The 15,195-nt window shown below is 36.5% G+C and overlaps 1 protein-coding gene across 3 annotated transcripts in view; it reads left to right on the forward strand.

Annotated features, from left to right (window-relative positions):
* Positions 1-15,195, forward strand: part of PLCL1 (phospholipase C like 1 (inactive)) — a 394,267-nt gene that overhangs the window by 320,867 nt on the left and 58,205 nt on the right. For all 3 annotated transcript variants that reach the window (XM_063097128.1, XM_063097133.1, XM_063097122.1), the window contains 2 exons: positions 3,911-6,385; positions 8,769-8,972. In XM_063097128.1, coding sequence (XP_062953198.1) covers positions 3,911-6,385; positions 8,769-8,972 — 2,679 coding nt within the window. The remainder of the gene's footprint in view (positions 1-3,910; positions 6,386-8,768; positions 8,973-15,195) is intronic.

Below are 15,195 nucleotides of genomic sequence, written 5' to 3' on the forward strand. Positions count from 1 at the left end.
AGAAGATAGTAGATCGAAAATGTGAATTATGATCTAGAGATTTTCAGGGAACATATGAACCCAATTTGGTTTATTTGTTTTATTATTCAACTTATTTAAATGTGATCCCTTCTTGGGAAATAATAATTTGGAAACTGAAGCATAGAATGTTAGAAAATAAAAAGGATTCTATTCTTCTAGTGAGCTCGATGTCTCACTACTACTTATCTTCCACTAGAACATGCAGCCAAGCTTTAATTTAGGCGACAGAGAGATCACAATGTGTTACTTATCCTGATAAATGTAAACTTTTTTGTTGTAAGCTGCTCTAAGAGAAACTTTTGGGGTAGGCTGGGAGTTGGTACTTCAGCATCTTGCCTTCATTTCTCAGTGAGGACAATTAGCTTTGAAATAAACCCCCAATCCTCATACTTTATAAAAATATCCTAGAAAGATGTTATGGTCATTGGAGTCAATTCAATTATCTAATGAGCTAGAAATTGATAAGCACACATCTGAACTGATAATGAACCTGGTTTCTCCTGCAAAGTGCCCAAGGTACTTTTCTTCCCAATATATAGATAAATGCAATGGATTTGCTCTCATTCCATCATAATTTTTCTTTGTATTTATCAACAAGGAAATTCTATAACCAACACTTCAACTTTTTTTCAGTCTGTTTACCTTAACTGTCCTCCTTTCCCCACCACCAATCTGCTAAGATCTTGAGGTGAATATAGATGTGGGGGTATAGGGCTCTGGCAAAGAGGTGATGGTGGTGAAGAAGATCAGAAAGAGGTCTGGAGTCTTCCGTTCTCCCTGTCTGCTGAAACCCCTTTTCCATCTCCCCTCCTTCCAACCTCTCAGAGCCAATGCATAACATAATCATTGAAAAAACAGCCTGACTACTCTCTGATTCCAGACATTTTCTATTGCAGAACTAGAGAAATATCAGACCCTTGAATCTTTTCCAGCATAATTTGAATATAATCTTGGCTCTAGTCATCAGCAGACAAGCTAATTATTTGTTCACACATGCTCTGGCCAATTTTGAGCTCATTTGGGAGCTTGTAGTAACTTTAGATTTTGTCCTTGTAAGATGACAACCTAAGAATCATCTTTTTCACTGATTCCAAGTTTTATGACATTTTGGGATAAGTTTTATAATAATGTAGGAATTGCAGGTCAAAGAAAGAAATAAGCATTATGGGACAGGTGGATTCTTTTGTAGGCTAGATATAAAACATTTATCTCTTGAAGGCTTATATTAGTAGGAAGGAAAGTCTTGATTTAAGGAAGTATTGTAAAGAAGAAAGACATAAGAGCAAGCTATTCTGACAGCAGTAGTTTTGTTCTCATAAATAAACAGTGGCGCAAGTTGGGTGGAGAGTTAGACTGTGGAGTAGGCTGGAGAAATACCATGCATAGGGCATAGGGACCACGTACATGCATGCATTTAGAGGCACACTAATTTTCCATTTAAGGTTTGTTAGGACTATTAGAGGTTTTATAACTCTGACAATAATCCTATTTGGAACATGATCTGCTTATATAAAAATAATTTTTAAAATGCAAGCTTTCATTAGCTTAAAAGGCAAGTCAAATGGTTAGCTTTAAAAGCTGAGTCACAGTCTAATTCACTGTCACAATTCACAGTTTCCCTCTTTCTTTCACTTGATAGATTAATCCCATCTCAGCAGTTCCGTTAAGTATCTGCATTGATGGCATGGAAAAATATACACAAACATCTGATATTTCTGAGCATGTGGATTGTGACAAACTTAAATGTGTTCTAATAGAGCATCTTGCATGTAAACAGCTGAAGAGTTATAATTATTTTTAACTTAAGAATGAGGATATTGACCACTATGGGATAATTAAAAATAGCAACTCTCTGGAAAAGCAGGAGCTAAGTTGTTAAATGCCAGGGCACGAAAAGGCAATATTCTGTAATCTAAATTGGGTAATTTATATCTTTGTCACTCGAAGATTTGCTATATAGCTGTTGATGAGTCATCCTGCTGACATCCCATAACTAAAGTAACTGTTGTTTCCCTTTCACAGGCAGGGTTGTAGTCAATTGAATAATAAATCATTCTGTTTTTCCCAAATCATAGGATAGGCAGACCAATTAAGTGAGGCCCCAGAGAAGAGATTCTACCCTGTTTAAGAGGAATGCCAGTGAAGGATGTGGCCTAGACTACCTTGATTATACTTTTCAGTGTTTAAAAGAGTAATATCATGTGGTTGTTTTACAAATGTTTTCAATTTGTCACTGAAGATTTGTCTTAAATATTCAGAAATCAGAAATGAACTAATTTCTTGATAACTGCTAATATCCTGGTCAGTGCCTACCTCCAGTCCTGCAGTGACTGGGTTTATGAGGAAATGTTCCTTTTCCTTACAAGCACTTACAGTTTACAGATAACCTTACAAACACACTTTACCAAGAATGGTCACTTCACATTTTCTCTTTCCAGTCTCACAATAACACTATATTATATAGAATATATATATATATATATATATATATATATATATCAGAAATTGAGATTCAGAGAGGTTACATTACTTACCCAAGGTCATACATCTAGTGAGTCAATGATCACACCTGGAGACTAGTTATTTTTGTCCTAAGCACAATGCCCTATGCATATGCATGCTACATTTTGCTGCCTTTTTGGTATGCTTATAAAATCAGGCATTATAAACATGCATTAAGGTGACTTTGGGAAATTTATTACTGGTGAAATTATCTAAATTGATGTTTTTGGGAGCATTATGAATTTTAATCTATGGTATAAACAGAGGACAGTATGAAGAAATATCCAGTTTTAAGTGGCATTTGTCAGATGTTCAATATAAATGAATTGGGAGTGACAGACACAGTGGACAATGCAAGATTGAGATGAAATTCGTCATCTTATGAGTATTCAGAGGTCTGGACCTGTATTTTAGGAAGAACAATATGTAAGAAGGTCTAGATATACTCAGGAAGGAAACAGCTATAAGAAATAATAAACCTGCTTAAAATATACTGATCTGGATGGATGAAGCTAGATTCTCTGTTGGCACTGTTGGTCAGGGAAGAATGAAGTGGGCTGAGGAGGCTGGGATTCTGTGAAGCTAAGATCCAAGGAGACTTCCAGAAATGGGGGCATATACAAGGTGCAAGTGTTCCCTGTGAAATCTTCTGGCAAAAGCCTTTGGAATTTAACTTACATTGGAAGAACCTTGAAAGTTAGTGGAACCATTCATTTTGTTTGGTTCTAAGCTGTGCCAAGTAATAGCATTATACTGAAATGCAGGCATGAATTTCCATAATGTTCACTTAAATCGTTATCTCAGTCTGAAAATTTGGTCAAATGAGAGTCATTGTCTATTGATAGCTCTCAATCTGACTTTCAAGACACTTCAAAGTAGTTAGAAGGGGAAAAGATGATTTTTTAGTTGAGCTGGATATAAATAACGTTATGGTAAAAATCTTTTATTTGGGCTAGCCTTAAGAGAGACGTCTTTAATCTGTTGCAAAGTGTAGATGAGGAGAACTTTTTAAAGAAATTCAGCATTCTTTCTTTCACATATCTATGGGAAGTTGAACTAGGCAGTCAGTGTCAGCAGGTAGAGGTTCTTAAGAAATCTGCTTTAATGAGAACAAATAAGAGTGATTTTACCAAATACTTGATACTTCATACTTCAAATATTTCATTTCAAAGGACACAGGCATTTGAAAGATAAGTATTTTTCTGAATCTAATAACAATTTTTCTTAGCAGTTTCTCTTTTCTGAAACAGTGAAAAGATAAATTTTAGGCTAGCCTCTGTTCAAATAATCACAATATCTGAGTGAAGTTGGAGGAGTTCATGGAGTATTACTGAATTTGTCTATTTTCTAAAGGAAATTGATTCATTCTTTTCAAATTGTTTTACAGGATCCTTCAAACCAAAAATGTGGTGGAAGAAAGAAAACTGTGTCTTTCAGCAGCATGCCATCAGAAAAGAAAATCAGCAGTGCAAATGACTGTATCAGCTTCATGCAAGCTGGCTGTGAACTGAAGAAAGTTCGGCCAAATTCTCGCATTTACAACCGTTTTTTTACTCTGGACACAGACCTCCAAGCTCTTCGCTGGGAACCTTCCAAGAAAGACCTTGAGAAAGCTAAGCTTGATATTTCTGCCATAAAAGAGATCAGACTGGGAAAGAACACAGAAACATTTAGAAATAATGGCCTTGCTGACCAGATCTGTGAGGACTGTGCCTTTTCCATCCTCCATGGGGAAAACTATGAGTCTCTGGACCTAGTTGCCAATTCAGCAGACGTAGCAAACATCTGGGTGTCTGGGTTAAGGTATCTGGTTTCTCGCAGTAAGCAACCCCTTGATTTTGTGGAGGGCAACCAGAACACACCAAGGTTCATGTGGTTGAAAACAGTGTTCGAAGCAGCAGATATCGATGGGAATGGGATTATGTTGGAAGATACCTCTGTACAGTTAATAAAACAACTCAACCCTACCCTGAAGGAATCCAAGATCAGGTTAAAGTTTAAAGAAATCCAGAAGAGCAAAGAAAAACTAACCACCCGAGTGACAGAAGAGGAATTTTGTGAAGCTTTTTGTGAACTTTGTACCAGGCCAGAAGTGTATTTCTTACTTGTACAGATATCTAAAAACAAAGAATATTTGGATGCCAATGACCTCATGCTGTTTTTAGAAGCTGAGCAAGGAGTTGCCCACATCACTGAGGATATGTGCTTAGACATCATTAGGAGATATGAACTTTCTGAAGAAGGACGTCAGAAAGGGTTTCTTGCAATTGATGGCTTTACCCAGTATTTATTGTCACCAGAATGTGACATTTTTGATCCTGAGCAAAAGAAGGTTGCCCAAGATATGACCCAGCCATTATCTCACTACTATATCAATGCCTCTCATAACACATATCTGATAGAAGACCAGTTCAGAGGACCAGCTGATATCAACGGGTATGTTAGAGCTTTGAAAATGGGCTGTCGAAGCATTGAACTTGATGTAAGTGATGGTTCAGACAATGAACCAATCCTTTGTAATCGAAATAACACGACAGCACATGTTTCCTTTAGAAGTGTCATAGAGGTGATACATAAATTTGCCTTTGTTGCTTCTGAATACCCACTCATTCTTTGCTTGGGGAATCACTGCTCCTTACCACAGCAGAAGGTAATGGTTCAACAGATGAAAAAAGTCTTTGGCAATAAACTCTATACTGAAGCACCTTTGCCATCAGAATCCTACCTCCCATCACCAGAAAGATTAAAAAGAATGATCATTGTGAAAGGAAAGAAATTGCCTTCTGATTCAGATGTGTTAGAAGGAGAAGTAACAGATGAAGATGAAGAAGCTGAAATGTCTCGAAGGATGTCAGTAGATTACAATGGTGAGCAGAAACAAATCTGGCTCTGTAAGGAGCTCTCGGATTTGGTAACTATTTGTAAATCCGTTCAGTACAGGGATTTTGAACTGTCTATGAAAAGCCAAAACTATTGGGAAATTTGTTCATTTAGTGAAACAGAGGCCAGCCGGATTGCAAATGAATACCCAGAGGATTTTGTAAATTATAATAAAAAGTTCTTATCAAGAATCTATCCAAGTGCCATGAGGATCGATTCCAGTAACTTGAATCCACAGGACTATTGGAATTGTGGCTGTCAGATTGTGGCAATGAATTTTCAGACTCCAGGTCCAATGATGGACCTTCACACAGGCTGGTTTCTTCAAAATGGAGGATGTGGTTATGTTCTGAGACCGTCCATCATGCGAGATGAAGTTTCTTACTTCAGCGCAAATACGAAGGGCATTGTACCTGGAGTGTCTCCTCTAGCTCTTCATATCAAGATCATCAGTGGTCAGAATTTCCCAAAGCCCAAGGGAGCTTGTGCCAAAGGGGATGTCATAGATCCCTATGTTTGTATAGAGATACATGGAATTCCAGCGGACTGCTCAGAACAAAGAACTAAAACTGTGCAACAAAACAGTGATAATCCCATTTTTGATGAAACTTTTGAGTTTCAAGTAAACCTACCTGAGCTGGCCATGATCCGTTTCGTCGTTCTTGATGATGACTACATTGGGGATGAGTTTATAGGGCAATATACAATACCATTTGAATGTTTGCAGCCTGGATATCGGCATGTTCCCCTGCGCTCCTTTGTGGGTGACATCATGGAGCATGTGACCCTTTTTGTCCACATAGCAATAACTAATCGAAGTGGAGGAGGGAAGGCACAGAAGCGCAGCCTTTCAGTGAGAATGGGAAAGAAAGTTCGGGAATATACCATGCTCAGGAATATCGGTCTTAAAACCATAGATGACATCTTTAAAATAGCAGTCCATCCCTTACGAGAAGCCATAGATATGAGAGAAAATATGCAGGTAGGAAAATATCCCACCCTCTCCTCCCCTACCTCTACTTATTCCTACCCTTCTCTTACCAGTGAATGTTGTGTTTTGTTAATAATCTGATTTGCAAAACATCATTAGAAAGGTTGTATGTACGACTGTGTACCACTGGATTAAGTTCAGTATTGCCTGTGATGAAGCAGATATATTGTTTGTTTCTAATTGTGAATGCTGTGTTAAGCTAAGCCAGTTAATGGAGTATCAATGTTGCAACACGCTGTATCTACATTAAATATCTTGAGTATGTAATCTAATTGCTAGGTGGGAATGTTTATATGGAATAATGTTTTAAAAAGTAGAATATAAAATATTATATGTGTGTAATATAGAAATATAAACACAGATACTAATTGCAAGTATGTTTGTAAATTATTTGCAGATACGAACATGGAAGAAAATTTGAAGTCCATATAAAGCAAATGCAATGCTTATTAGATTGTTTTTTTAGTTGTAATGTATACCAACAACAATACTAAACTACTCCCCACAAGAAAAAACAAAGTGAAATAATTTAGCACTTAAACTTGTTGAAACTATTTAGCTTTCAAAAAAAACCACTATTTAGAAATGTGGTTTAGGGCCGAGCCCGTGGTGCACTTGGTAGAGTGCTGCGCTGGCAGCGCGGCGACACTCCCGCCGCGGGTTCGGATCCTATATAGGACTGACCGGTGCACTCACTGGCTGAGTGCCGGTCACAAAAAAAAAAAAAACGACAAAAAAAAAGAAATGTGGTTTAATGAAAAGAACATGGAGTCTGGATTAAATCTATTTCCATGCAATCCGGAGCAAATTATTTCAGGTCTCTGATCATCAGTTTCCTCCACATAAGGTAGGAAAAATAGTAATACTTACATCATAGGATTATTATGAGGATTATGTATGGAAATTGCCTAGCTTTAACATATAGAAATTCACTGTTCGTTTCCTTCCCTTCGTTAATGCTTATAATCAGAGAGAACTGCAAACTTTTTTTTTCAGTTCTGCTTAATATATGAGTACTTATTCTAGGCTAGTGTTATTGAGAAGTAGTTAAACAACAAATATTTACTAAGTACTTGCCATGTGCAAAGTGAGTATCATTTAATGCACTTTATTTATTCCTTTAGCTAATATTTTTATAGTAATTTTCACCAAAAAAAAAAAAATCCCTACTTTCAAAGATAGAAAATAAATTTAAAGAGGTTAAGTAATTTCCCAAATATTGTAGTTAATAAATAGCAATGTTAGGCTTTAAATCCAGGATTGCCTAATACCAAAACCTATTATCATTCAGATGGTGCAGAATGGCAAACCCATGACTTAATGAAAACTTTATTTTTACACTACCTCACAGAGAAATTCTGGGATAGGCTTAAAATCAATTTTAAATAACGAAAATGGTGTAAAATAGTATTACAAATAAGTATAAATATTTGAGGGGGGTTACCGTAGACATCATTTTAAAAATAGGCTCCAAATATCAGCATCTTCTATATGACTTTTTCTGACATAATTCTAGTACTATTATAAATCCCTATATCAAATTAGGTATAAATCATTTCTATACCTAACTTTTATATTAGAAGTAGATTATATATATTTCTATGTAATATCTTTATTTATTTTATATGTTTAAAATACATATCAAGGAGAGTTGATTATAGTTTTTGTAGGTAGTGCTGATAATTTATATTATCTTAACATAAAGTCTTTTGGGTTAAGGATTATTTGGAACCTAATGAGTAGAAAAATGCATACCATCATTGTCACTAAATTCATGACACATAATAGGTTAGGTACTATTCAGTGTTAATAAAATGCAGGTGGTCATAATTCCTATTTCAAATGAACTTTTTAAAAAACACTGTAATGTGGACAGATGTAGCTGTCCATGAAATGTGATTTCAGTGTGTGTGTCTGTTAGGTGCATTTCTGATGGGATGACAAAGGAATGCCACTGATGGTTAGTGGGAGCAATAGCAGCCTGCTACCTTGAGGGGAAAAGACCAAAGGAGATACTCTCCAATATATAGCCATTGACTTTATGTTTTCCTTATCATTATGATACAAATCAAGTAAGGTATTCATGACCAGCCAGTGCTAATTTGTGTGAATATTCCAGTGCTCTGCTTTGAAAAGCACTGTGTAGCCTTGGGTCACAATCTGCTTTGCTTTTGTGTCATGTTTGTGGTGGTTGCTGAAAATTGAGAAAGATGAAGTGTATGTGATGTGAATTAGCTCTCTGTGCTATCTCCATGCATGTGACAACATTTTTGGTTGATTATAATCCAGTTTGCTAATTTTGTGTAGATCTGGGAGTACTAGGGGAGATGTGTTGTGTGGTCAGAAGTGTGATTCCGTGTTTTCTTCCTCATAGAATGCCATAGTGTCTGTTAAGGAACTGTGTGGACTTCCTCCAATTGCCAGTCTGAAGCAGTCCCTGTTGACCTTGTCCTCTCGGCTCATCACCAGTGACAATACTCCCTCAGTCTCTCTTGTGATGAAAGACAGCTTTCCTTACCTGGAGCCTTTGGGTACAATTCCAGATGTGCAGAAAAAGATGCTGGCTGCCTATGATCTGGTAGGAAATTGTGACTCCATATTTCTTATCTGGGTGTGTGGGAAATCATTCATGGCATGGACCCTTTTGTGGAACTCCAGTGGCTAACACAGGGTGACTGCCTTTGCAGCATGAATTGGAGGTAGCAGGCAGAGCCAGCCCACTTGGCTTCCACTATGTCCTCGTGGAGACCTCTGAGGCAATGCCTTGAACCTGGAGCTCCACAGATTACAAATGGAAAATCTCTGCTTTAGCAAACAATGAATTACTGAACAAATCCTCAAAAATATATACCCTCATCATCTACTTGACTTTAGATTCCAATTTAACCATTTAATTGTATACCTATAGGAAGTAAACTTTGTCTCAAAGCTACCTTATGATGGATGGAACAAAAGATTTCTCTGGAATCTAGATTTCTAAGCTAATATCGTTGTCTGATTTTTCTGAATATATATAATGGAATTTGTATAGTAATTTGATTTAAGAATAACTATATTTTTGCACATCATAATTCTGTAAACAAAATTAAGGAGCAAAGGACAAACTTGGAAAAATTTATAGGATATATGCCACATAAATCGTAAATATCCTTAAAATAGAAAGAGCCCTTAAAAATCAGTAGGAAACAAAAAGGTGGGGACAAATCTTATATCAATCAAGACTAAGTTCAGCTGGATGCAACCAAAAAAATTCAACCTAATCATTGTTTAAAAACAAAATTTTATTCTTTCACATAAAAATATGAAGATCAGTCATCCAGGGTGACACTTCTGCAAAGTTCTTAGGAACTCAGGCTCTCTCTAGTTCTGTTCTCCACTATCCCCAGACTGTGGACTTTATCCTCATAGTCCGAAATGGCTGCTGAAGTTTCAACCATAGTATCCTCATTCTAACCATCAGAGATGGTAAAGAGTAGAAGAAGGACATTCTTCCTCCTTTAAGGACACTTCTCTGAAATAGCATAGATCACTTTTCCCTATATTTTATGGGTCTGGAGTTGACACACAGCCACACTTAGTTGCAAAGGAGAATGGGAACTGACAATTCCGGGGGCTATATGCTAACAATTGTCCCTTTTGTTGCTAGTAAATAGGGGAGAATGGATGCTAGGGAACAACAAACAGTCCTTGCTACTGAGATGAATAGGAATTCATGCGAGCTCCACCAACCCCCCCAAAACAAGCAATGAAAGTGTGGAAACGTACTTAACCTTAAAATAAGTTTTTCATTAGAGAAACTAAAGAAATGTTGTAAGATACTTCCTTCTCAACCAAATCAGCACTTCTTTTTCTTTTTAAAAATAGTACCTCTGGTCAAGAATTTAAGGAAATGGATACTCTCTTCCATATGCCTCTAGTGGGAAAATAAATTGATATAATTTTTTTTTTGGAGAAAAACTTGGCAATATATTTTAAAATGTTTATTTGATCTATATATTTGCTTTCCTTGGATTTATTCTAAGCCAATAGAGACATAACATAAACATTTATGTTTAATAATGCCAACAAAGAAGAATTAATTGAATAAAATATAGTGATCCATATTATGGGCTTTTTTGAAGCCATTAAAATCATGTGTTAGAAAAATATTTACTGATATGGAGAATTCCTCATAATATGGTTTGTGAAAATGTCTGGTTACAAAAATACACACAATAGAATTTTTTAAAAATTGAAATGATTGTACATATCTGTTGGGTACTGTGTTGCATGAACATCAATAACTGTGTAATTGGTGATGTTCAAATCAGGGTAATTAGTATATTCAACATTACACAATGTCATCGTTTTTTGTGGCCTTTTATGAATTTCTTGCTAATCGCTCCTCCCTCTCCCCATTTCCCACTTTGGTAATCTCAGTTCTATTCTCTCCTTTTGAAAGTTCAGCGTATTATTGTGATTGCTGTTTCTTCCTTCCTTCCTTCCTTCCTTCCTCCCTCCCTCTCCCTCTCCCTCTCCCCCTCCCTCCCTTCCTCTCTCTCTCTCTCTCTCCTTTCTTTCTCTTTCTTAATTACTTATTTATTTTAGTTCCCAGTTACAAGTGAGAACATGTAGTATTTCTCTTTCTGTGCCTTGCTTATTTCACATAGCATAATTTCTCTAAGTTCATCCATGTTACTGCAAATGGCAGAATTTCATTCATTTTTATGGCAGAGCAGTATTCCATTGAGTATACACACCATATTTTCCTTATACAGTCATCTGTCAATGGACATTTAGGTTGGTTTTAACTCTTGGCTACTGTAATAGGGCTGCGATAAACTTGAGAGTGCGGGTATCCCTTTGACAGGATGATATACGTTCCTATGGGTATACACCCAGCAGTGGGATTGCTGGGTCATATGGCAGTTCTATCTATAGTTGTTTGAGGAACCTCCGTACTGTTTTCCGTAATGGCTGCACTAATTTACAGTCCCACCAACAGTATAGGAGGATCCCCCTTTCTCTGCATCCTTACCAGCATTTGTTATTTCCTGTATTTTTGATAATGGCCTGTCTAACTGGGGTGACATGGTATCTCAATGTGGTTTTGATTTGAATTTCCCTGATGCTTAGTGATATTGAGCGTTTTTTCATGTGTCTGTTAGCCATTTTTATATCTTCCTTTGAGAAATGTATGTTCACCTCCATTGCCCAATTGGATTACTTGTTTTTGTACTGTTAGGTTGTTTAAGTACCGTGTATATTTTGGATGTTAATGCCTTGTTGGATGCATAGTCTACAAATATTTTCTCCCATTCTGTAGGTTGCCTTTTCACTCTGTTAATTGTTTCTTTTGCTGTGCATAAGCTTTTTGGTTTGATACAATCCCATTTGTTTACTTTTCCTTTTGTTCCCTGTGCTTTGGAGGTCTTATTCATAAAGTCTTTGCCCAGGGCCGAGCCCATGGTGCACTCGGTAGAGTGCTGCGCTGGGAGCGCGGCAACGCTCCCGCTGCGGGTTCGGATCCTATATAGGAATGACTGGTGCACTCACTGGCTGAGTGCCGGTCACGAAAAAACGCCAAAAAAAATAAAAATAAAAAATAAAAATAAAGTCTTTGCCCATTCTTACTTCCTGAACTGTTTCCTGTATGCTTTCTTCTACAAGTTTTATAGTTTCAGGTCTTATATTTAAGTCTTTCATCCATTTGGAGTTGATTTGGTATATGGTGAGAGGTACAGCTCTAGTTTCATTGTTCTACATATGAATGTCCAGTTTTCCCAGCACCATTTATTGAAGATGCAGTCTTTTCCCGATTGTATGTTCCTGGCACCTTTGTTGAAGATCAGTTGGCTGTAAATTTGTAGGTTGATTTCTGGGTTCTGTATTCTGTTCCGTTGGTCTGAGTGTCTGTTTTTATGCCAGTACCATGCCATATAATTTGAGGTCAGGTAGTGTTATGCCTCTGGATTTATTTGTTTTTGCTTGGGATTGCTTTGGCTGTTCAGGGATTTTTGCTGTTCCATATGAATGTTAGGATTATTTTTTCTGTTTTTGTGAAGATGCCATTGGTATTTTGATGGGGATTGCATTGAATCTGGAGATCGCTTTGGGTACATGGACATTTTCACAACATTAGTTCTTCTGATCCAAGGGCACGGAATGTCTTTCCATCTTTTTGTGTTTAATTTTTTTCAGTGGTGATTTGTAGTTCTCATTGTAGAGATTTTTTACCTTCTTGATTAAATTTATTCCTAGGTATTTGATTTTTTTGGTGACTATTTTAAATGGGCTTGCTTTCTTGATTTCTTTTTCTGCTGGTTTGTTGGAGTATAACAGTGCTACTGATTTTTGCATGTTGGTTTTGTTTCCTGAAACTTTACTGATATTGTTTACCAACTCTAACAGTGTTTTTTGTAGAGTCTTTAGGCTTTTCTATATATAGGATCATATCATCTGCAAACAGGGACAATTTGACTTTGTGTTTTCCAATCTGGATGCCCTTTATTTCTTTCTCTTGCCTGATTGCTCTGGCCAGTACTTCAAATACTATGTTAAATAGGAGTGGTGACAGTGAGCATTCTTGTCTTGTCCTTGTTCTGAAAGCTTTTCCCCATTCAGGATATTTGCAGTGGGTTTGTTTTATTGTGTTGAGACACTTTTCTTCTATACCAAATTTGCCGTGAGTCTTTATCATGAAAGGATGTCAGATTTTGTCAAATGATTTTTCTGCATCTATTGAGATAATCATATGGTTTTTGTCCTTGATTTTGTTGATGTGGTGTATCACATTTATTGACTTGAATATGTTGAACCATCTTTGCATCCTTGGGATGAATCCCACTTGATTGTGGTATATAATTTTTTTGATTTGTTGCTGAATTCTGTTTGGTAATATTTTGTTGAGGATTAAAAAAAATTTTTTTTTATTATTAGCATCTAAAGAGGATTTTTGCATCTATGTTCATTAAAGACATTGGCTTGTATTTTTTTGTTGTTGCTGTATCTTTGTCTGGTTTAGGCATTGGTGATGCTGGCCTCATAAAATGAGTTTGGGAGAATGGCCTCTGTTTCAGTTTTTTTGAATAGTTGGAAAATAATTGGTGTTAATTCCTCTTTAAATGTTTGGTAGAATTCAGCAGTAAACCCATCCAGTCCTGGGCTTTTTTTAGTTGGGAGACTGCTGATTACTGCTTCAATCTTATTGCTCTTTATTGGTCTGTTCAGGATTTCTGGTTCTATCTTGGTAGTTTGTATGTGTCCAGAAATTTATCTGTTTCCTCCAGGTTTTCAAGTTTATTGGCATATAGTTGTTTATAATAGTCTCTGGTGATTGTATTTCTGTGGAATCAGTTGTAATGTCTTCTTTCTCATTTCTGATTTTTGTTATTTGGGTCCTCTCTCTGCTCTTTTTGGTTACTCTAGCTAATGGTTTGTCTATTCTGTTTGCCTCTCAGAACACCCACATTTTGTTTCATTGATCTTTTTTTTTTTTTTTGGTCTCTATTTCATTTAGTTCTGCTTTGATCTTTATTTCCTTCCTTCTACTAATTTTTTTGGGATTAGATTAGTCTTGTTTTTCTGGTTCTTTGAAGTGTAGTGTTAGGTTGTGTATTTGAAATCTTTCTATTCTTTTGATGTAAGCATTTATTGCAATAAACTTTTCTCTTAATACTGCTTTTGCTGTATCTCATGGGTTTTGTTATGATATGTGTATTAGTCCGTTTTGTGTTGCTATAACAGAAATACCTGAGACAGGGTAATTTATAGAGAACAAAGGTTCATTTGGCTTGTGATTCTGGGACAGTTGCATCTGGCATGGGCCTCAGGCTGCTTCTATTCATGGCAGGAAGAAGCAGGCAGCTGGCAGATACAAGCAGATCACATAGTGAGAGGAAAGCAAGAGAGGAAGCAAGAGAGGACAGAGAGGAGGTGCCAGGGTCTATTAAACAACCAGCTCTCACAAGAACTAATAGAGCAAGAACTCACTCATTAATCGCCCCTCCCCCAGGGAAAGCATTAATCCATTCATGAGGGATCCACCCCCATGACTCAATCATTTCCCAAGACTGTCACACTGGGGATCAAATTTCCACATGAGTTTTGGAGGGGACAACACATCCAAACTCCATCAATGTGTCTTTATTTTCATTGGCTTCAAGAAATTTCTGTTTAATTTCTCTTTGGACCTATGGGTTGTTCAGGGGCATGTTGTTTAATTTCCATGTATTTGTATAGTTTCCAGAGTTTCACTTGTTATTGATTTCTAGTTTTAATTGTTGTGGTCTGAAAAGATACTTTAAAAGTTTTCAGTATTTTAAGACTTATAGAGACTTGCTTTGTGACCTAATATGTGGTCTATCCTGGAGAATGTTCCATGTGCTGATGAGAAGAATATGTATTCTGTAGTTGTTGGATGAAACATTCTGTAGACATCTGCCAAGTCCAATTGATCTCAAGTGTAGTTTAAATCCTGTGTTTCCCTGTTGATTTGTTGCCTAGATGATCTGTCCAATGTTGAGAGAGGTGTGTTCAGGTTCCCAATAATTATCATATTGGAGTCTATCTTTCTTTAGATCTAATCATGTTTGCTTCATGTATCTGGGTACTCTGGTGTTTGGTGCATGTATGTTTGTGATTGTTATGTATTCTTGCTGGATAGATCCCTTTATTATCATATAGTAGACTTCTTTGTCTCTTTTTATAGTTTTTGGTTTAAAGTCTATTATATCTGATATAAGAATAGCTATTACTTCTTGTTTTTGATTTCCATTTGTGTGGAAATTTTTTTTTTTCTATTCCTTCACTTTTAGTCTGTG

This window comes from Cynocephalus volans, chromosome 1 (assembly GCF_027409185.1).
Source record: "Cynocephalus volans isolate mCynVol1 chromosome 1, mCynVol1.pri, whole genome shotgun sequence".
In the NCBI taxonomy this organism is placed as follows: domain Eukaryota; kingdom Metazoa; phylum Chordata; class Mammalia; order Dermoptera; family Cynocephalidae; genus Cynocephalus; species Cynocephalus volans.